The sequence below is a fragment of the Oncorhynchus kisutch genome, linkage group LG11 (genome assembly GCF_002021735.2).
Source record: "Oncorhynchus kisutch isolate 150728-3 linkage group LG11, Okis_V2, whole genome shotgun sequence".
In the NCBI taxonomy this organism is placed as follows: Eukaryota; Metazoa; Chordata; class Actinopteri; order Salmoniformes; family Salmonidae; genus Oncorhynchus; species Oncorhynchus kisutch.
Window position 1 is genome coordinate 67,868,989 of NC_034184.2, and position 22,443 is coordinate 67,891,431.

At 47.6% G+C, this 22,443-nt stretch overlaps 1 protein-coding gene across 14 annotated transcripts in view; it reads left to right on the plus strand.

Moving 5' to 3' along the window:
- The window catches only part of LOC109899362 (microtubule-associated protein 4), a 125,139-nt gene that overhangs the window by 92,427 nt on the left and 10,269 nt on the right, over positions 1-22,443 (plus strand). For 3 of the 14 annotated variants that reach the window (XM_031836149.1, XM_031836151.1, XM_031836152.1), the window contains 9 exons: positions 10,089-11,029; positions 11,433-11,690; positions 14,577-14,751; positions 14,983-15,045; positions 15,836-16,131; positions 17,405-17,467; positions 19,175-19,267; positions 20,144-20,225; positions 20,483-20,595. In XM_031836149.1, the coding sequence (XP_031692009.1) occupies positions 10,089-11,029; positions 11,433-11,690; positions 14,577-14,751; positions 14,983-15,045; positions 15,836-16,131; positions 17,405-17,467; positions 19,175-19,267; positions 20,144-20,225; positions 20,483-20,595 (2,084 nt within the window). Of the gene's footprint in view, positions 1-580; positions 1,953-10,088; positions 11,030-11,432; positions 11,691-14,576; positions 14,752-14,982; positions 15,046-15,835; positions 16,132-17,404; positions 17,468-19,174; positions 19,268-20,143; positions 20,226-20,482; positions 20,596-22,443 lie in introns of those variants that run through there. The other 11 variants (XM_031836154.1, XM_031836155.1, XM_031836161.1 and 8 more) reach the window with 10 other exon arrangements.

The following is a 22,443-nucleotide window of genomic DNA, read 5'->3' on the forward strand; positions in this document are numbered from 1 at the left end:
TCAAATTCGAAATGTTTCTCTCTCACACACATCCTGCAGAGTAAGGGTAAGCACAGTGCCCACAACAAAGTCATTAACACAATTAACAAAGGGGCCAGGCTCTAGACCTTGGCTCTGCTCGACAGAGGCCTCTGCCAGGGTACACTACTGGCTGTCTGGCTCAGAGACACACAGTGTGTGAGAGCTTCAGAGAGAGGTACACAGATTGAATGTGTGAAGTGAGGTGAGGTCAAATGGAGATATGTTACCAAGAAATTGATCACTTTGCTGTGAGAGAGAGCGAGAGAGATGCCCTAGCTACAAACATGCTCCCCTAAAGCAGCTGCCCCAAAACCTCCCTCTCATCTCCCTAGGGTTGTGTGTTGCCTGGGGAGAAGGATGAGTGAGAGGGTGGGACTGGGGTAGAAAGAGAAAGCTTGGAAAGAAAAAAACTGAGAGGAGGGGGATGTACACTCCACCACAGGGGGAGGGAGTTGTGATTTGGCAGCAGCGAATGAGCAGCCACTCGAGTCACATGACCAAAAGCCATGCAAAAGGCTGTCGGTGAGTGAGAGGGAGGAGGGAGGGAGAGAGAGCGATAGAGAAAGAGGAGCCCAGTTCACAGTGCTTCTTGGTCAATTGAGAGCGAAGAGGCACAGAGAGAGAGAGGCTACACCTCACACACACACGCTCGCCTTCCTCACTGGCCCTACCACAGCCGTGACAGACCCCACCTGTGCATCCTAACCAGAAGAAACAACATAACACACAGGGGAACGAGAACAACCGGAGGACAGAGAAACGTAGCCTGAGGAGAAAAGAGAGAGAGTGAGAAAGGAGGGAAAGCATGTCTTCTCTCTCCAACCAGCCGCCTGGCTCTCCGTTCTCAGAGTACAGTGAGCTGTGTAAGGTCCCCTCCATGGCCCCCGCCACAGCCCCCCAGGCTTGGGACTGGCAGCATGGAGACATGGGGCCTCCCAGGAGCCTCGGTGGGGCCCCGGGACTCACCGACGAGGACAAGCTGTGCTTCTTCGACCCGTCAGCCGGTGTTGGCTTGGATGCAGATCTCAAGGTACCTGGCAGGGGGGGCTGTCAGGGGTTAGGCAGCGCTGGGGAGAGCCCAGAAAGCCAAGTGTCTTCCTCCCCCTCCCCTCTGAGCTGTGGGAACAATGGGGTCCTACATCCCCCCGTACCTGGTTCCCCAGCTCGACGCATGGAGCTACCCTTACCCTCTAGCCCGCCCATACCAGCCCCAGCCAGCACCGGTGTGTGGAACCCTGGATTCTCAGAGTCCAGCCCCAAGACCCTTCCACCCCAGAATATTGCCAGCCCTAATTACTGTGTCATCGGTGTTGTCAATGACAACTACCTGGAGAGGGGCGATGAGGACAGCGCATCAGCACTAGGCGGCCTCCAAATGACAGAGGGATCCTCGGAGGAGAGCGAGGACGAGGAGGAAGAAGAGGTGGAGCTTGAGCCGTGTTTCATGGGGCGTGCTAACCAGCAGCGGAAGGCTCTGCGGCGGGCCATGTCCGAATGCTCCCACCTCTCGGTACCCTCTAGCCTGGAGCTGCCCGACCATTATCCTGGAGCTGGGCTGGATGAGCTAACAACGCCCATGGGCGGTCCGCGACGCTCCTGCCACTCCACCATGAAGCGTTCACTGACTGTTTCGGACGACCAGCTGCCCCCCACCCTGTTTGCTGCAGGCGCCACCCGCTCCGACCTGAGGCAGGACCAGGAGCCCACCCTACACTTCTCACCCTTCCCCCCAATGAGAGACTGTGGGGGCAGCTCTCCGCTCTCACCTCTAGAGGGCATCGTGGAGGGGCCCGGGGCAGACAAGAACGAGGACGTGCTGCTGCCTGTACCCCTCAGCATCAAGGCCATCAGCGGGATGGGCACCGGTCTGGGCATTGTCACAAACCCAGGAACCGGCATTGGCACGGGTATGGGTACCAACATCTGCACAGGTATGGATACCAACCTTGGCACTGACGTTGGAGCAGACGTGGGTACCAACTCAGGCACCAGCTTTGGCGCTGGTATGGGTAGCAACCCAGACAACAGCTTTAGAGCAGGCATGGGCACCGGCTTTGGAGCAGGTATGAGTACCAACCTTGGCACCGGCTTTGGAGCAGGTATGAGTAGCAACCTTGGCACCGGCTTTGGTGAAGGCATGGTTACTACCAGTCCTTTCACCAGGGTAGGTAATGGTGATGCTACCTGGCTGCTACTAGCGCTGCCCTCTGGCAATGGCCTCCTCAAATGGCCTGCAGACTGCAGACAGCCCAGATTGTGTGTAGGGGGAAGATGTGGCATCACACTGTCTGATTTACAACTGAGCTGCTTCCACCAGTCTGAGGTCCCAGTCAAGTAGTGTGAAGAGAAAGGGAAGGAGGAGGGAGTGAGAGAGAGAGAGGGAGAGTTTCTGAAGGATGGTATAGTGATTGATGGCATAGTACAGTATATGCCCAGTGCAGCCTTGTGTGTGTTTTGCTTGCTGGTGTATGTGCAGCAGGAGTGTACTTGTCACTTTGCATGTGATTCACTAAGCGTGTTGCATGTGGATGTACTATATCTAGGTGACCGTCAGCGGACCGGGAATGTGGGACTGGGTCATGCTGCCGACACAGCTCATTACCACAGACCAGAGTCCAGAGACAGACTTGGCCTCTCTCGCTCTCTCTGGCCACCGACACAGTCATTAGTCCCCTGGGAGGAGTGGGGGAGAGGCAGAGCCAAGATGGCCTCGGTCACATCCGATAACTCCTGCCCCTTAGCCGAACAGGGTCACTGGAGATGTAAACCCAGCAACAAAATCCGTCTGTTTCTTCACTCGTCGCTTTTAATGACCGCCGCTCTCTCTCTCTCTCTCTCTCGCTAGCTAAAGTGTGCCAGCAATCTGCCTCGTGGACGCTGGAGCATTAAAGGGCCAGCGTCCCGGAGAGCTCAGAATGAGAGTGTGTGAGCTGGTCAGAGGAAGAGTGCATGTGCGCGACTGTGTGTGAGCATGCACTGGCTTGACAAGGTCATTCAAAGGCAGTTTGCACTTGTAAAAAGTGTTCATGTGGAGCACATTAATGAATCCACACACACGTCGGCCGGCTAGCTCTGTTCAGGCATTCGCCTTGGCTCTCCAATTGGGGTGTGGGAAATATCGATAAACAGATTTGCCATCTCTGGCTCCAGAGGGGAGAGAGAGATACACAGAATAGTTTGTCCCAGTATAAGAATCTGCATGAATGTATTTTTACTGACTCCCTCAGTTCCATCCAGCCCCCTCTTTTTATTTCTCTCTCTATATCTCTCTCTCTGCGCCGCCCCGCCCCGCGCCCCCCCCCCCCCCCCCCCCCTTCTCCCCCGTTTGGAGAGAGGGATTAGGAGACGATACTGGAGGAGAGATGCAGCGTGGAGAGACAAAGGAACTCGTACTCAAAAAGGCTTTGAATCATTTGAGTGTCTTTCTTCGTGGTTTGGAGTCATAGTGGGATGTTTCTCCCCAGAACGAAACAGATAATTGTCACTCAATGTCGCTCTCCTTATCTCCTACTAAGCAGAAGGATGAATGTGGCCCGTAATGAGTGCTCTATAGTGAAGACTCTGGGCTTTGTTGGTCTGTTTCTGTACACGCTTCTGTTTGTGTTTCTCCTTGTGTGCACAAATGTGTGGTACTGTGTGTGTGAGTGTTTTTCTTTGCGTCCATTTGTCTCAGATTAATTTAGCCTTACGTCAATACAATTAAAAAAAGAATTACCCATGTTTGTGTTTGACCTCAACATCCATAAAAATACCAGAAAAAAGTTTGTTTCGATTATTAACACACTTGCAATTTGGGCTTTTAAAATAGGAGTTAAATGTGTAAAGGTGATTCGTATGCACGAATCATTTTCTATTTATGCCATTATGCTATATTTTGACACGTTCAAACGTTTGTCTCAGCGTTCCTATGTGGCTCTCACTTTGTGCGCATGCATATGTCTCTGTGAGTAAGTGATCGATGTGGGTATGCTTGTGCGTAAGAAGCCTGTTACCCAGGGGGACAGAAAGCTGTAGAACCCTCCAGATCTCATCAGCACAGCTCAAGTGTTTTTTTTTGTGTCCTCTCCGCGCTTAAGTCGGATCCACTCTACTGTATATGATCATGCAGTTACCAAGGACACAATGCACTACTGTCTGAAAGGGGGAGTGGAGGAAGGTTCAGGTCTGGATGTGATGGATACTTTAGGCTCATATATTAGCAACACTTTCCTGACCTCCGTCACATACAGAGTAGATTAGATAAATCCCTCTGCAATGACCTGTCTTGCAGTCAAGGCTGCGGTGCAGTGATAGCGCTGTGTGTGTGTGTGTGTGTCAGAGAGAGAAATACATCCAATCCAGAGGACCCCGTAAGTGTTTCCATGGTCAATGTGGATCATCCTTGTGTGTACATGTCAGGTGTCACGCCAGTCTACAGTAGGTAATGCCTAAGTCCTTCCAAAAGCTGCCTGTCCAACCTGACACTGTATGAAAAAAACTTTGATTAATAGCCTGGGTTTTGTTGTTTATTTCTGCCTTTGAAGTTGCCTTGTTGGATACAAGCCGTTGTGGTGACGAGATCCGTTCCTGAGCCACACACCAAGTGAGCAGCTTAACATGAACAAAGAAAGTCTCCGTTTTCTGACAGTTAAATACAGTGAAACACAATGGCATCCACTTTCACTAAATCACTCCAAACATTCTATAGGCGGCCAGCAGCTTCTTTGACGTGTGGAGAATAGTCACTAAGGAGGATCGTTCCTTTGGAAGGCACAAATACGTTGTCAACGATTCTGCCTCGTAGCGGATTCCGGGTGAGGCTGGAGGTAATGACTGTCTTTTAATAAGGCTACGTTCGCCTCGAGGATTGATTTTGTCATCTGAGGAACCAGAGGGAAATACCCAAGAAAATTGTCAGGTTATGCCTGTTTTAAAGTAACTGTCCAGTGTTTCCAGATATCTATGAAATATGACTTATAATTCATTGCAATATGAGTGAAATAATTGTCCTTCCCAAAAAATTGTAATTATGTATGTTAAAAAGCAGCTCTGTGTATGTGTTGGTATGGTGTGGGCGTACACCAACAACAGAAAGGTGTGGTCAAATACCAGTCATTAAAAATATTCAAGTAACTAGACTGCTGATTGGCCAGCTGGCCAGCTCATCCTCTTCTGGAGGATAACATCATCCTCTATGAGGAAATGGCAAGCATTTTTTAAACGTCTGTTTGAGATACAAGTTTGTGGTGTTTTTGAAGTGTTTTTTTTTCTTCTCCAATTTATGCTTTGGCCACAAATACGAGTATAGGATAAGTCAACAACATTATTTGGTTATGAGTTAACAGAATATAAACTTTTAAAATTAGATTTTCACTGGACAGTTACTTGAAACTTCTTCGGAAGGAGTTTCATTGGTAGTTTTGAGTGTTAGTGTTGGAGCAGTGAGGGTTTTTCCTTATCTGATGCCACTCTGAAAATGTAAGAAGCAATCCGATGGTCTCAACATCCATGTGGAGATGGTGTCTTATCGCTGTCATGTTTTTCTCCCATAAAAAAAACTCTTAATTAAAAAGACCATAAAAGTGGTTTAAAGGCTGTTTAGCCACCTTAACAGAGCTTGAATTGTGTCTATGCTAATGTGTGGTCTAATGAACTGACCCAGCATAGAAAAGACAGAGTTGTCTCCCACTGTGTTAGTTGGCTAACTGAAATGAGAGATGAGGGTGCCAGGCGGCTGTCTGTGAGATTTATTGGGATAGATATAATGGATTCACGGGTGACCGCCACAATGTCATCATATCTCCAGAAAATGTCTTCCCTCCCAATGATATCAGCGTCATAGGCCCTAAGAGTGATGAATGCTTCTAATCAGATGCTCCATTCATGATGTATTAATTCCCTTCTACTGGAGGGTTCAAAATGGCTGATTGTTTACATTTAGCCCTGCTGCTCAGTGGTGGGGAGACTGAGACACAAAGCTGGCTGTTGAGGTTGTTTGAGTATGTTGGCTTTATAGGTCCCAGCGCTCTCGGAGTACTCTGCATATCACCTTTGTTGGTATTCACCGGCTAATCCATAATTACCTTGTGAATGTAGCTTGAAAATCCACCGTGCTAAAGCTTCTCACAGGCTTTCTCAGGCTGGGAAAGAGAGAAGAGTGGGAGCACAGTTGATGAGGTTGTTTTGAGGGTGGCTCTTCATACTGCTTCATAAATCAACCAAATAATGGGTTTGGGGTCAGTAGAAGTCTATTGGATCTCCAATGTCTTAGCTAATTAAGATATCCAGTTTATATATGATTTATTAAGTCTGTTAAAGCTGTGGACTACAGAGACGAAGCCTGGTGTTGTTGTGCCTTGCCTCCTTCCATTCCCTTTGTCTTGTCCTGTAGCCTGACTGGATTTGGGTAAGCACTTTGTTTTGTGGCTTCATTATATTAGTCCACCTATTGGGTTCTCTGGTTGTCCACTGTTCTCCTCCCTTCTGAAGTTTGTGGAGCACTGTACACAGTTATGTATGCCCCCCCTTTGCCCTCTCCAATCTCTCATTTGGGTGCTTAGACAAAACACTTGAAAATGTATTATACAAAGGTAGGGATTTAGGTCTGAAGTAATTGAAGCAGGGTCAGTGGTAAATGGGTATCCTGCTTCCTCTGGGGTTTACTCTGACTTATGCTGATGTGAGGGAGGCATTGTTAGCGGAATCGCTAACACTGCTAAAGAGCCTTTTCACCATTTGTCATCACAGTGTAGCTAATAGACTTTTAAGCTAATGGGAGGATACAGGATTCCTCAGTTTCTAGATATTAAGGGTTGAATGTGGCCATAGTGATAGCTCTATGGTATTTGTCCTTTGTTTTGAATAGACTCCCACAGGCTGTACAGTCACTACTTTCAGTGGACTTCTCCCAGCAATATTATCCAAAGGTCAAATAATGCAGATGCTTAATAGCGGGGAAATATGAAAGTCTACGATATCTAATCCTCATTTTGGGTTGTTTATACTAGTGGATTAACAGTTTAACTGGGTTGATGCTGACACACTGCAGAGCTGAGATATTATGCATGGGTGTATAACTCCAGAAATCTCTGGAACAATATTGATTTAGTTGGTTACTTAGCCAGGAAGATACCGCTCTATTTAAAAAGGACTGAGCTATTTGCGCTTAGCCAATGAGCATTTTCTACTTTGCGATCTTGTGGTGTAGTGGTTTCATTAGGCCGTCCTCTTCTCCAGCTGTTTAATGTGATAATCCCTGTAGCTCCATATCATTATATCAATATAGTAAAAATAAACAGAATAATGACTATTGACATTCCTTATAACTGGACTGAAAGCCGGGGGCACCATCAGTCTAGTCATTGTCATGGCTTTACCAATCAATCCATTGACATTTACACTATATATACACAAAAGTATATGGACACCACTTGAAATGACTGGATTCGGCTATTTCAGCCACACCCATTGCTGACAGGTGTATAAAATCGAGCACGCAGCCATGCAATCGCCATAGACAAACATTGGCAGTAGAATGGCCTTACTGAAGGGCTCAGTGACTTTCAACGTGGCACCGTCATAGGATGCCACCTTTCCAACAAGTCAGTAAGTCAAATTTCTGCCTTGCTAGAGCTGCCCTGGTCAGCTGTAAGTGCTGTTATTGGAAACCTCTAGGAGCAACAATGGCTCAATCGCATACTGGTAGGCCACACAAGCTCACAGAATGGGACCGCCGAGTGCTGAAGCGTATAACGCATAAAAATTGTCTGTCCCTGGTTGCAACACTCCCTACTGAGTTCCAAACTGCCTCTGGAAGCAACGTCAGCACAATAACTGTTCGTCAGGAGCTTCATGAAATGGGTTTCCATGGCCGAGCAGCCGCACACAAGGCTAATATCACCATGCGCAATGCCAAGTGTTGGCTGGAGTGGTGTAAAGCTCACCGCCATTGACCAACTAATCTGGGTTTTGGTGGATGGCAGGGGAACACTACTTGCCCGAATGCCAACTGTAAAGTTTGGTGGAGGAGTAATAATGGTCTGGGGCGGTTTTTCTGGCTAGGCCCCTTAGTTCGAGTGAAGGGATATCTTAATGCTACAGCATACAAGGACATGCTAGACAATTCTGTGCTTCCAACTTTGTGGCAACAGTTTGGGGAAGCCTTTCCTGTTTCAGCATGATAATGACCCCATGCACAAAGCGAGGTCCATACAGAAATGGTTTGTCGAGATTGGTGTGGAAGAACTTGATTGGCCTACACATAGCCCTGACCCCAACCCCATCGAACACCTTTGGGATGAATAGGAACGCTGACTGCGAGCCAGGTCTAATCGCCCCACATCAGTGTCCTCACTAATGTTCTTGTGGCTGAATGGAAGCAAGTCCCTGCAGCAATGTTCCAACATCTAGTGGAAAGCCTTCCCAGAAGAGTGGAGGCTGTTATAGCAGCAAAGGGGGGACCAACTCCATATTATTACCCATGATTTTGGAATGAGATGTTCGACAAGCAGGTGTCCACATACTTTTAGTCCTTTCCATGTCATCTAATGTCAGTTACTACTTTGGGTCTGAGCATCATTCCTACAGTGTGAGCTTGAGGCGTTGTGGGAACATTAGGGTTAAGGGCCTGGGGCCCTCTGGTGTGGAGCGGGCCAGTACCCCAGATGGCCTGCCCTCTAATGAGGCACCCAGGAGTGAGAGAGGAGGTGAAGGATGAGCTGCCTCTGGAGAGGGGGCGGCGCTGCCAGCTAGAGGGATGGGAGGGGGCAGAGCTTCAGGGATATGTCCGGGAGAAAAGAGTGAATTAGGTGGGGTTTTGTGTTTCACATACTGCACTTTGCTAGAACACTGTGTCACTATTGTCCTCTTGATGATTATTATTATACTCAGTGAAAGTATCAAGGCCGCAGAGCTTTGTCTAGGCTAATAGGCTGCCTCTCATCTCTATCTCTGGGTGCCTATGCTATGGTGAATTAGCTGTGTCCACCCCTCAGGCTGCCATGTCTGTGTGTCCAGCCCACAGCTGCTCAGTGTCTAATGCGGCAGGACAGGCAGGCTGGCCTTCCACACTCTCACGGCCATATTTTACTAGACAACCATACTTTACTAGGCAAGCAAAGCACCATCACACATTTGCGGTGACCAAAGGGTCTTTATAAACTACTGCCACTTTCTGTCTGTTGAGTCTGTTCTGGCTTTACTCAAAACACTTCAAGATACAGTAGGGTTGGTGGAATGAGTTCAAAGCGACACTATGTAGTAATGCAATATGTATTCCAAATGAAATTGAAGTGAGTTTGTGTGTTTATCTTGTTGGTGTATGCATACATGTCTCTGGAATGCAGAAGAGATTGTGTGTGTGTGTGTGTGTGTGTGTGTGCATTTGTCTGCCTGACTGTCGATCTGTCTGCCTGGCTGAATGTCGGTCTGTCTGCCTGACTGTCGATATGTCTGCCTGGCTGAATGTCAGTCTGTCTGACTGTCGTTCTGCCTGACTGAATGTCGGTCTGCCTGGCTGTCGGTCTGTCTGTCTGTCTGCCTGACTGTCGGTCTGTCTGCCTGACTGTCGGTCTGTGTAGACCGTATTGAGAGATGGTCATTGGTTATGGTTTTTCCTCAGCTCTGCTGGTTGGTTGATTGCCAGGGTCAATGGCCATCTCTAAATCAGGCTTCGCCCACAGGATAATTCCACTCCAGCCTTCCCTGTGTGTCCCAAAATGTAATCAGCCTGAGCTACTGTTGATTCATTCCATTATCAAAGGTGATTCACTTGTTCAAACTTCAGCAGAGATTGATCTTTGCATGCCTTTGAGCATGACCTTGGGACTATAGGATATCGTATGTGTGTGTGTATAGTGGTTAATCACTTCAAATGACATTAATGTCATCCGGTTTGGTCGCTGGCCTGTCTGTGGATGTACTTGAGGTCAGCAAGGCATTTGGTTCTTTGTATTAATGATGATGTCATTCACATGATTGGTATGATTCTAAAATATGTTGTTTGCTCTCTCTCTCTCTCTCTCTCTCTCTCTCTCTCTCTCTCTCTCTCTCTCTCTCTCTCTCTCTCTCTCTCTCTCTCTCTCACACAGTCAAATCAGAGAAGACGGACAAACCAGAGAAAGAGGTGACGATGGACCACTTTGAGAAGTTGGACCAATTTGACATGTTGGATAAGCTCGATAAAGTGGAGAAGAAGGATTCGACTGGGAAGACTGAGGCTTCAGTGAAGGTGGCGTATGCAGGACCACTGGACAAAGGAGAGAAGATGGGTCAAATGGACAAGGCAGAGAAAACGGAGAAGCTGGAGCCGGCAGAAAAGGTAGACAAAGAAGAAAAACCAGAGAAGGTGGATAAAATGGATAAGGGCGACAACACAGACAAGGTAGAGAAAACTGACAAAGTAGAGAAGATGGACAAGGTTAAAAAGCCTGAGGAGACAGAACAGAATATTGAAAAAATGGAGAAGACCCCAGAGAAACCGGAGATAGAGGTGAAGTTGGACACATTTGACAAGATGGAAACACAGCCTGGCAAGATGGAAACACAGCCTGGCAAGATGGAAACACAGCCTGGCAAGATGGAAACACAGCCTGGCAAGATGGAAACACAGCCTGACAAGATGGAAACACAGCCTGGCAAGATGGAAACACAGCCTGACAAGATGGAAACACAGCCTGACAAGATGGAAACACAGCCTGGCAAGATGGAAACACAGCCTGACAAGGAGAAGACAGATCATGTTGGAAAGGTAACAGTAACAGGTGAGAAAGAAACAGAAAATGTTGAGAAGCCCAAAGACAACGTTGAGAAGGAGGATAAGAAGCCAGAGAAAACAGAGCTGGCTCAGAAATTAAACAAGCAGGTTAAGGTGGAGAAATCTGAGAAAAAAGAGCTGAAAAGTCCTGAGAAAAAGACGGACAAGAAATCAGAGACCGCTGATAAGGCCAAAAAACCTGCAAGTAAACCCTCGACCAATGGGAGCAGTGCCGCACCAAGCAAGGACCTGCCCAGTCCAGACAAGAAGACCAAGGTAGGCCACAGTCTAGATTTAAAGAGGAACATTATCAAATCATACATCACTCATGCTGCTAACGCTTTTCCTACTGCTACTTTTACATCCACGTATAGTTGTGAGATAGGACTATTGAAGTTAACAGAATGAAGTAATATCTGTCATAATCAATATGAAGAACAAGGAAAGGATGTTGGTCTTCGTTGTTATAGTGTTGATTTTAACTTGATGTAACTGAATAGAGTTGTTGTTTTTGTTCAGCTGGCAGTTCCATTTGTTGATATTCTGTTGATTATGATTAAGGCTGCTTCTGCTGCTTTCTCCTGCTGCTACTGCTACTATCTTGTGTTTTGTTGTTTTCTTTCTCGCCTTTGTTCTTTGTTTTGCTCTTCATTTGTCTGGTGTGCGTTCCATCTCGCAGCCTGTCGCCGGGGCAACCAAACTGAGCGCCGCTAAGCCGCGGCCGAGCTCGGCAGCATCCCCTGGTGCTGCCGCCCCCAAACGCCCCACCCCTTCCTCCACTTCCACCACCACCTCAGCCACCCTCCTCAACAAAAAAACGCCCGTGCCCAAGGCCCCTACCCCCACTGCTGGCCCCAAGCGGCCTTCGTCCACAGTCAGCCGACCCACATCCGCAGCCACCGCCTCCACCACTGCGCCACGTGAGGTCAAGCCCAAGGTGAGTGGCCCTGCCCTGCTTTAGGGACAGCCGCAGTCCCCTCCACCTCCATAGCCACCCCTGTGTGGTGTCTCTCTGTGTCGGGAGAAGTACCTACTACTTTCTTCTTCTCCCATGGCATTTCTTTCAACCTCCGATTCATCATCTTGCTGATCAGAAGAAGGAGCAGGTTCAGTTCTGTTTAGCATAAGTGTTAGTTCAGCTACTATGTTAATTTCCACAGGAGCTATAGACAAAGGCCCTGTCTGACTACAGTGGTGCTGCTCGGAGCCTAATCTGCCTGTAATGTATCCACCTTCTAAACATGTCTCCTAGTAAGCCCTTGTGTCCCAGGTGCTGAGTGGCAGGATTACTCAGTACAGGGTTCATAGAGGGTTCAATCATGCCCCAGGGCAGTGATTGGGGACATCGCCCTGTGTAGGGTGCCGTCTTTCGGATGGGACGTTAAACGGGTGTCCTGACTCTCTGAGGTCATTAAAGATCCCATGGCACTTATCATAAGAGTAGGGGTGTTAACCCCGGTGTCCTGGCTAAATTCCCAATCTGGCCCTCAAACCATCACGGTCACCTAATAATCCCCAGTTTACAATTGGCTCATTCACCCCCCCCTCCTCTCCCCTGTAACTATTCCCCAGGTCGTTGCTGCAAATGAGAACGTGTTCAGTCAACTTACCCGGTAAAATAACAGATTTTAAAGAATAAAAGAAAATAGAGGGAAGGTCGGGCTGGAGGGTAGGGGGCCAGAGGAGGTGCAGCCAGCATTCATCACTCCTCCCTTGGCAATTACTAGAGAGAACCAGGGCCAAGCATCAGTCGCTCAAGGCTTCCCTCACCACACCTAAGTCTCTCACCTTCAGCCGTCAGCACTGCAGATACATACTACAATGTACATGATGTACAGCCTGCGGGTGTATTTGCCATTAATTACATATTAAGTAGCCTTGCACGGGTATTGGAGCCCATCTCCTGTTTCTGTAGCGGAAGGCAGCTTGATGTGCAAGTACACCCCCTGGACAGGACGCTAGTCTATCGCAGAGCCTTACCCCATATCTGTCTTAGTGCTAAGCAGTGATGGATCAGGTCCCCGTTTTTACAGTCCCTTGGTATGTCTCGGCCAAGGATGGCACTCCCAACCTTCCAATCTCAGGGCTGACATTCTAACCAATAACTACATATTACACTGCTGTTTAATATTGGAGTACAGTATACAGTCTAGGTCAAAAGAGCGGGCGACTCGAGAGATCGCAAGACACGTTTGAATGAGAGAGGGAATGAATGAGGAGACGGCGCGGTGTATCTATGCATGGGGAAATCAGACACACAGCGCATTGGCATTCTCTTTATATCCCTGGTTCCTAGTACAATCCTTACATCAGCGCCAAGGCAACACACACTATGTTGAGACCTATCAACAGTGTACCTGCTTGAGGATTCTGTTGCCTTCAAGTTCCGATGCGACACATTCGAAAGGCTTCCTGGACAAGATTGGCTGGAGCCTTCGTTTGATAATGCTAATCTGAACTGTGCACTCTGAGGTTATATCTGGTGTTGATTCAGAGCCAGATCTTGCCATACACTGTATATAAGTGGGCCTGTGAAGTAACAGTAGTTGACTTTGGTTAGTTCAATTAATCAGGTGTGTTACTGGTTGGTTGGAAAAAGGTCTGGACTATCACCAGCCCCGTATGTATGATAATGGCCACTGTTGTACACTGAGTATACAAAACATTAAGAACACCTGCTCTTTCCAGAACATAGACTGACCAGGGGAAACCAGGTGAAGGCTATGATCCCTTATTGATGTCACTTGTTAAATCCACTTCAATCAGTTTAGATGAAGGGGAGGTAACAGGTGAAATAAGGATTTTTAAGCCTTGAGCCAATTGCGACATGGGTGATTCAAAGGGTGAATGCGCAACACAAAATATTTAAGTGCCTTTGACCGGGGTATGGGTAGTAGGTGCCAGGCACACCGGTTTGTGTCAAGAACTGTAACGCTGCTGGGTTTTGCACGCTCAACAGTTTCCTGTGTGCACCATGAGTGGTCCACCACCCAAAGGGCATCCAACCAACTTGACACAACTATGGGAAGCATTGGTGTCAACATGGGCCAGCATCCCTGTGGAACACTTTCGGCACTTTCTGGAGTCCAAACCCCAATGAATGGAGGCTGTTCTGAGGGCAAAAGAGGGGATGCAACTCAATATTAGAAAGGTGTTCCTAATGTGATCTATACTCAGTGTATGTGATGGCCCATAGTTGTTAGCGTGAACTTGGAGTTCCATACACACTCCAGGCAGGAATTATCTGCCATTGCCCTCTAGTGGTTGCCTGTTTTACTACAGTCAGTGGTCAGTGACATTATCGCTTGTAAATTAAATTACTCCTCTTTTTTGGCTAAACAACACACGAGGGGTGAGGCAATCTAGCGTGCCCACTCTGTTGTGAAAATGCCCTATAGAGCAGTGCATTGAGGGAATACTTTTAGACACCATGGAGCCTGGCCCTTGAATGTCCTGCTTGGATATGATTGCAGAGGATTCAGTACAGGCTAGCCAGATGGCAATGAGAGAGATATGATAGCAATTACTATATGAGGATTTGCTGATGTTTTTGTTGTACATCGAATACTAGATAGGCAAGTGGTTTTATAAATATAACATTATCCAATGTTCCTTTTTAGTAAGGAATGTAACATTACGCAACAAAGAGGTTCTTTGCCACAGCTTCAGTTTATGAGAGCGCTATGGTGTACATTCAACCTTTAATTTGTTATTAAACTCCATTACTCCATTATCTGTAACTGAATAGTGCAGCTCCATCCTTCCCTCCCTTATGTATCTGTTTACCCAACGTCTCCCATTCCCTGTGTGTCTCTCCCTCCAGACGACCACAGAGAGGCGTCCTCTAGTGCCAAAGGCCACCGCCGCCTCCACGGCTCGTATTGCTGCCCCCAAAAACGGCACTGTCACCACGGCAACCAGTAAACCAGCCACGGTGACCCGCACGCCCCTCGCATCCCGCACTGCCGGCAGCGCACCTGCAACCAGACGCCCTCAGGGTGAGTCGCTATGCTACACACTTACACATTTTTGAACACGCGTACACACAAACACACACACACCATGCCCTATTGTTTTGGTGATTCAAAGTGTCTGACGTCTAGCCAGCAGAGTACCAAACTGTTTCTGTATTCCACAACGTGACTCCACTGCTTTGCCAAACAAACTTTGACAAGACAATAGCAGGGAGCAACAGGTTGAACTCTGATCTCTTCTGTTCTGCCTCTCAGCATCAAAGACTGACAGCAAGCCAGGAGAGGACAAGAAGCCCAGCACTCTGAAGTCAACAACAGGTACAGAAACACTCCTCCTCTCTCCTCTTCGCCCCCCCCCCCCCCCCCCCCCCCATTTTCTCTCTTATCTCCTCCAGCGCCAGTCCTTCAGCCAGACAGCCACAGTACTGTAACACCAGTTGAGGGATTGGGGGCAGAGAGAGACAGGAAATGAAGAGTGACAGTGTCATGCAGGAACACACAGATGAAGCATGTAGACCGGGACAAAGTGTTGAAGTCGTCGAGAGAGAAGAAAGCAGCAGAGTGTAAAAAGCTCAACACAGCACACTCTGAGGATTACACTCCCCTACTGTTGACATGAGCTGCTGACACTGCCACTACGTCTCAACGTTGCATAACCAGCAACGCAGGCAGAAGCCCGTTACTATACGCATAAAGAGGGGATGATTTTCTGATCCAAGCATGTCTTTCTGCTCAGAAATAAGACTCTTTCAGGACGGATTGGACGGATCTAAGACTTAAGTCCTCGGCAGGGTACATTTAGTTCATCACGTGATGTCCGTTAGACATTTGGGAAGTGGGATAATAAACTTTGCAGTGCATACTGGGGTTTATGTTGCTACAGAGCAGAAAGGATACCTGCCTGATGTATGTTCCCAAAACGGTTTTTCAAATGGTTGCTAATAGCATATTAACCATCACCTGATCTTAATCACAGAATAGTAAGAGTAGCGAAGAGAGCAGGTCTATATAATTTCTCTGAACTGAGTTGAAGTATTTTAGCATCTAAACGGCTTCATTACCTGGTTGTTGATTGTCCTCTTTTCTCCTCCTCCTCCCTCCGTTCTAGCAGACTCCACCCGGCCCCGGACCAGCACCACCCGCAGCTCTATAGCTAGCACCACCAGCGCCACCCCCCGTGTCCGCCCCTCCACCACCAAACCTGCCCCCTCCTCCTCCTCCACAGTATCAGAGAAGAAGCCGGCTGTGCCCCGCGTCCCCCGTCCCACCCCCACCACCACGGGCAGTGCCAACGCCACGCGTACCACCTCCCGCCCAGGCACAGCCCCCGCACCAGACATTCGCAATGTGCGCTCCAAGATCGGCTCCACGGACAACATGAAGTACCAGCCCGGAGGGGGGAAGGTAAGGGGTCGTGCATCAGTGGTAGATGCAGATACCCGTATCATTTATGTGGCTACACGCTTTAACATTTCCAAGGCTTATTGGTCAGGTTGTGTTTTATACATTAGTCATTATATTAATAAAATAGATATTGTTTCACAGATGGGCTTGTTTTACAGACAATGTCATTATGATGTTGTGTAGGGCTCTGTAGTGATAGTGTTCACAGTCTAATGCAGGGGTGTCAAACATATGTCCCAGGGGTCCTAGCCGGTCCTTGGGTGGTTTGAGTAAAAAATTTATTAACAGAACAAATTATTTTTTGGGGGGGAATGAACTTGAATACTTTAAAATGATTAAATATACTTTAAAATTATTAAATATACTTTAAAATGCAATGGAAACTGTGTAGAAATAAGAATGGACCTACATTCATACAGTTTCTTGACTGTAACCAGCTAATAATCACACAAATGACTGTCAGGGAGCATCGGAAAATCAAAGACTATTTTTTGCAAATTCTGGCAGCAAGGAAATACAACCAATTTTCAGTGCGGGACTCCAGATCTCATTGAAGACTGAATGTTGCCCCCGGGGCAAAATTAGTTTGACACCCCTGGTCTAATAATGGTTTTGCCTCCCTCAGACAGGTTATGTTCAGTAGTTGAGGCCCCAGCTAAGACGGAATTTTCCATAGTGCACTTCTCCTAATGCCACATCCCGTAGCAGAGCTTTCCCTGTTAACAACCCCTCCTAGTTTCTTCTCCTGGCTGGTCCCAGCTTGTCTCATATTTTACCCTTTGCGATCCAAAATAGTTCCCAGTTAACTTCAGTTAACTCAGTGACTTCCTCCATAAATCTCCATTTGATTCAATTCACCATCTTGCACTCATGCTAACATCTCACCCCATTCTCTACATCCACCTATACACTACTTTACCTCTCACTTCCTTTTCCCTGGCTGAGACCCCTTATACATTATAAGTCCTCCTAACACGCTTTTTAGCCAGATACACTATGCCTTCACTTCTACTGTCAAGTGTCAACATGGTGGAATAACCAAGTCCAACGTTGGAATGACCTATAACAACGTTGAAAGACATATGGTGCCACATGTTGAGCGATGGACCCCAAACTGCGTGTCAAAGAAAATGCAAATTTTCTTTGTTCTCTGAAATAAACCGAGCCCTGCTGCTTTGGATACAGCATCAGAATAGAGGAGGTAGTTCTGCGGACTCCTGCTGCCCTGTGTCCTGTGTGTTGTATTGACCCAGGGTGGGGCTTGTCTCCCCAGGTCTCTGGCAGGAGCGACGCCCTGGCCAAAGGCTCCTCCTCCAAAGAGACCAGCGAGGCCAAAGTGAGTTCACCCCCCCCCCCCCCCATATCTACCCCTATCTCTTCAAATATCTCTCTCTTCCTCACCCTCTGTTTACTACTCTCACTTTCTGTCTCTCTCTTTGTATATGTCTCATTATGTTGTCTCTCACCCGCTCTTTCTCTGTCAACCTCTCTCTTTCTTCTCTTCCCCTTTCTCTCTCATTCTTTGTCTCTCTATCCTCTTGTCATTTTCTTCTAAAGTGAGATACATTTCCTCCAAGCTGTTCATCTCTCCGACCTCTGTTTTGTAGGTTAAAATATTGTGGTTTTGCAGTTTTTTTTATTGCCATATTTCATTGTTCACAAACACTTACTCATCTCTGGTTATCCCTCATTCACTGCATGGACTGACTGACGGACAGCTGTCTAAAAAGCAGATGCTTAGGTGACTGACTCACCGACCAACCGACACCATACTGGTGCGCACCGGTGACTGTCTTTACAGCCAGACAGTTCTGGAGTTACCAACATCAACGTGAGGTTTTGTGGAGGCGGACCACACCCGAAGAAGAATCATGCGTTTGAAATACAATCCTTCTGATTCATGTTGCGTCTTAGGTTTCACCTCAAAAACATTTGGTTAGGTTATTGTATACAGTAGACATGGAAGAACGGTCAATGAGATACCAGATCAGGTGGCATACCCTCGGAGGGGAGGCACGCGTCCGTGGTAGAGCGCTAAGCATACTAACACACTGCCTTGCTACAATCTCTCTCCTCACAAGACTTCATACAGTAACGCAAGGCTACAATGTTGCTTGACAGCAATACGAATACTGTATATCCCTGGTTTTAAAATGGTCCTGAACCTAAAGCAAAGTATTAAAGTTGACCTACCCTGTGGCAAAGTAGGGGCTGGAGGGCTGTGATAAGTCATTGTACAGTAGTGTATGTCTGCACTGTAGACGGAGGATCCGGACGGAGAGACTTTCTGAGTTCTGCTCCGTCACACCCTCCACTAAAGCTCTCCATCCCCCTAATTGCCACAACATAATGATACCCAGAGGACTCCTATGGCTGTCAAGGATCTGAGCTTAAGCCTGCTACTGCCTAGTATATGTTTGTCTGTGTGGTTGTGTGTGGTTCCTTTGCTTAACTGTCAGCAGTTATTTCTAACTAAGATGTCTGTATGAAATGTAGTAATTTTCCTGTCTAAATCTAACTACTGGGTTTATGGGTTCATGGTACCAATGTCATGTTGTCACTGTGCGATTGTCCGTCTATGTGCCAACAAGTATGAATGTGTCAATATGGCAGGATATCACCAAAGTGAATTTTAAACGGAGACATTAACTTCAGCCATTCACTTAAGCCCATTAAAAGGGCATACAGTATGCATAGCAATATCACAATTCAGGCAGTCAGACACAGTTATAGTAATTATCACTGTAACAACACATGTTAGCACCAACATACAATACATTACAGGTGAAACCATCACCGTGATAATACATTCACATGCCTGTTTCAATAATCTATTTTAATACCGTAGCAATTGAGCATCTTCAAAGGGCAGGTGTGGATGTGGGACCCCGCATGCGTGTGTCAATAGACGTCTGTGTGTGTGGCCTCTAGATGCTTCTGCGCTCCTCTCATCCTTCCTCGTCACAGCTCGCCCCCACCCGACCCTCCCTCTAACCCCGACAGTGAATCTACTCTTCCTCTCTGCCTGCTCTATGCTTTGTAGGTTCAGATAGTCTCCAAAAAGCTGGACTTCAGCCACGTCACCTCACGCTTGGGTTCCAAGGACAATATCAAGCATGTTCCTGGTGGAGGGAAGGTTAGTACCGGATTGCGGCTTAGCTTGAATGGCCCCCAACCCTACACGGCCGACCGCACGTCATGACCACTAAAGAGCTCGGGGCGGGGGGGGTTATCTTCTGAAGACTCCACTGGAACAGGCTGAACCTCACTCATACAAAACAAAACAAAAATCTGCAGACCTCAAAATGTCTGAGTCACGGTTCTATCATTGACAAATTTGGTTTTAGTCTAGGAAATGCTACAGTGCTGCCCCCCTTTTGGCACTGGCACAGTCATTGCCTGAAAGCATCGCTCCTGCCGAATGACACAACCGAACGCTTTTAAGACGTCACTCTTATTCACCGTTTTTTTTTGGGGGGGGGGGGGGGACAGCATGGTTTTTGGACAGCATGGTGTCTCTAGCTAACCCTCCTCCGGAGTACCTGCTACTGTCCATGGCTTAGACCAGTGTTTCCCAACTCCAGTCCCTCCAACATCACACATTTTTGTTGTAGCCCCAGATAAACTCACCTGATTTAACTCATTGAGAGCTTGATGATTAGTTGACAAGCTTTTCCGGGGCTACAGTTGGGAAACACTGGCTTAGACTCTACCTGTCGCTGTTTCTAACTCACTCAATCAAACACCACCCTTACCTGTCTAACCACTGACCTGCCCAGACACTCAACTCTGATTGGCTCTCTATGCAGACTTCCTCCGTTGATTGGTTGTGCTCGTGCTGCTACTATATGCGGTGGACACATGAGTACATGTTTTCCCAAGAACAGATGGCTAATGATAATGCTGAATAGGTTCAACTGCATGGCGAAGAAGATGGCCGTCATGGATCTTTGACGGGTGGTCATTCATTTCCTCTTCTGTGTGTGTAACTGGGTCTAATGTATATTTGCAGGTACAGATACTCAACAAGAAGGTGGATCTAAGCAAAGTGACATCGAAGTGTGGCTCCAAGGCCAACATCAAACACAAGCCTGGTAAAGGCCCTCTTGGTAGACCTGTTGAGTTGCCATACTGAATGTACACTGTAATGTATGTGTTGTGTATGTTTCTGTGTGTTTTATTGATGATTACGTTACTGTCATTATATGCTCAAGATGATATTAAGGACCATTCAAATGTGACTACCAAAGATGATTATAATGATTAAGCAGAACAACAACTGATCTCTGTTCTGCGGACCTGTGCAGTGTGTATTCTCTGTGCTGTCCCATTGACTGTGTGTGTCCTGTAGGGGGCGGCGATGTGAAGATCGAGTCCCAGAAAGTGAACAACAAGGATCAGGCTAAGTCCAAAGTGGGCTCAATGGACAACCTCTGTCACGAGCCCGGTGGTGGCAACATCAAGGTGAGGTCACTGGACAAAGGACCCTCACACTGAGTGACTGCTTTATACTCCTACTTTCACGCTGACAGTTTACTGTCAGACACCTGTCCCCAGTATAGTCTATTACATCTGGTGCATCAGATCAGATGTTCAGCCTGTGTCAAATGGTATAGTCCAGAAAACAACTTGGAAATGTGATCTCCACAGTGATAGCATTCGGAAAACATTTTATTGAAGATAGCCATTGAGCATGGCACAGGTACGGTAAGTTATTACAATACATTGTGGACAATACTGTCTGTGGAAAGTGTCGCTCCCCACAGGAGGGAGGGAGAGACTTTCTTTAATGATACATCCTCATTTCATTAAATCCTCACCACCACCACCCACTTCAAAAAGACAAATATCCCCTGTGCTGCGTACTCACCTTGTCCTTTACCCCACGATACAAAACAACATCACACATCACAATAACCAAAACCTCACCACTTCTGCAACCGAATATCCAACCCATCTTCCCCAGCTATACAGACGGCCTCCCCAACACACCATATCTCCTGAAACATCTTCCCCAGCTATACAGACGGCCTCCCCAACACACCATATCTCCTGAAACATCTTCCCCAGCTATACAGACGGCCTCCCCAACACACCATATCTCATGAAACATCGCCAATTTCATAGAACTCAAATTCCACCCTAAGGCGCACAGAGACCATCCCATTAAATAATAGTAAAGGGTCTGTTATCCCCCCACCTTTGACCCTGTTCCTCTTTGTTAGCCAAATAACTAACTTTGCCTGAGCAAACAGAACATTCAACAACACACATTTGGCCTTTTCCTTGTTCAAATACCTCTACCCCATTATAAACATCCTGACAGTAAACTCCACTCCCAACCTCTCAGACAGACATTCCAACAGAGACATTAATTACATTAACTTGGTGCACACAGAAAACACATGATGCACAGTTTCACTCATGACACAGAAAGGACATCCCTGTCCGACTCCTGGGTCGACCCGTGCCAACCAGCTGTTAGTGGCCATGGCTCCATGTAGAACCCTCCACTGGAGATCCCCTGACCTCTTTGGCACTGGGGACCCACCATACTCTCCGCCCCACATACCCCCTGCCACTGATGTGCCTTCACACTGTTGGGCTCCTAATGTTCCTTACCTTAATGCAGAGGTTGTAGAGGGCTTTACCTTCCACCCCCTCAAACTCCCCCAGGCTCAGAGTGTTAAAGTCCAACAAGTCCTCCATACCCCCTTGCCAGTCCCCAGTCTCTGCCGTCACCTGCAGTGAGGGAAACATTGGTGGTCCCTCCCCCTTTGACTGCTTAAACACCCACTTTACCGGCTCAGATAGTGCCTCCAGGACCTCCCCCAGGAATCTCTCTAGCAGCCTAAAAGGTGTTAGTAAACCTGTTTGTTATGCCAGGACTTCCAGGGTTTTCCACCCCTCCTCCCCCAGCAGTCGCAGGTCACCCAGCCTTAGTAAACCCGCTGCCATCAGTCGCTTCTGCAGGGTGGCCGATTGAACTGATCTCAAAAGGATGGCTGGATTGTTGAAGATAAGCTCCTCCCACAGCCCAGGCTCCACACCACCCTTCTCGTGTGGGCCTTAGCAGCTGCCAGGCCCTCAGCACTGCAGAGTAAAAATCAGAGAGACCTGCTGTACTCAGCCTCTCCAGCCTCATGAGGAATAGCTGCCGGTCCAACCCTAATCCACCAGCTCTCCTCAGCAGCAGCAGCCGACATCAGTATGGTACAGCAGTCTCTGCGCCGCCTTTAGTTGGGAATGCAGGCACCCTGCTCTCCAGTTCCACCAGGCCCTGTCCTCCTTTGTGGACGGACATGTACAACA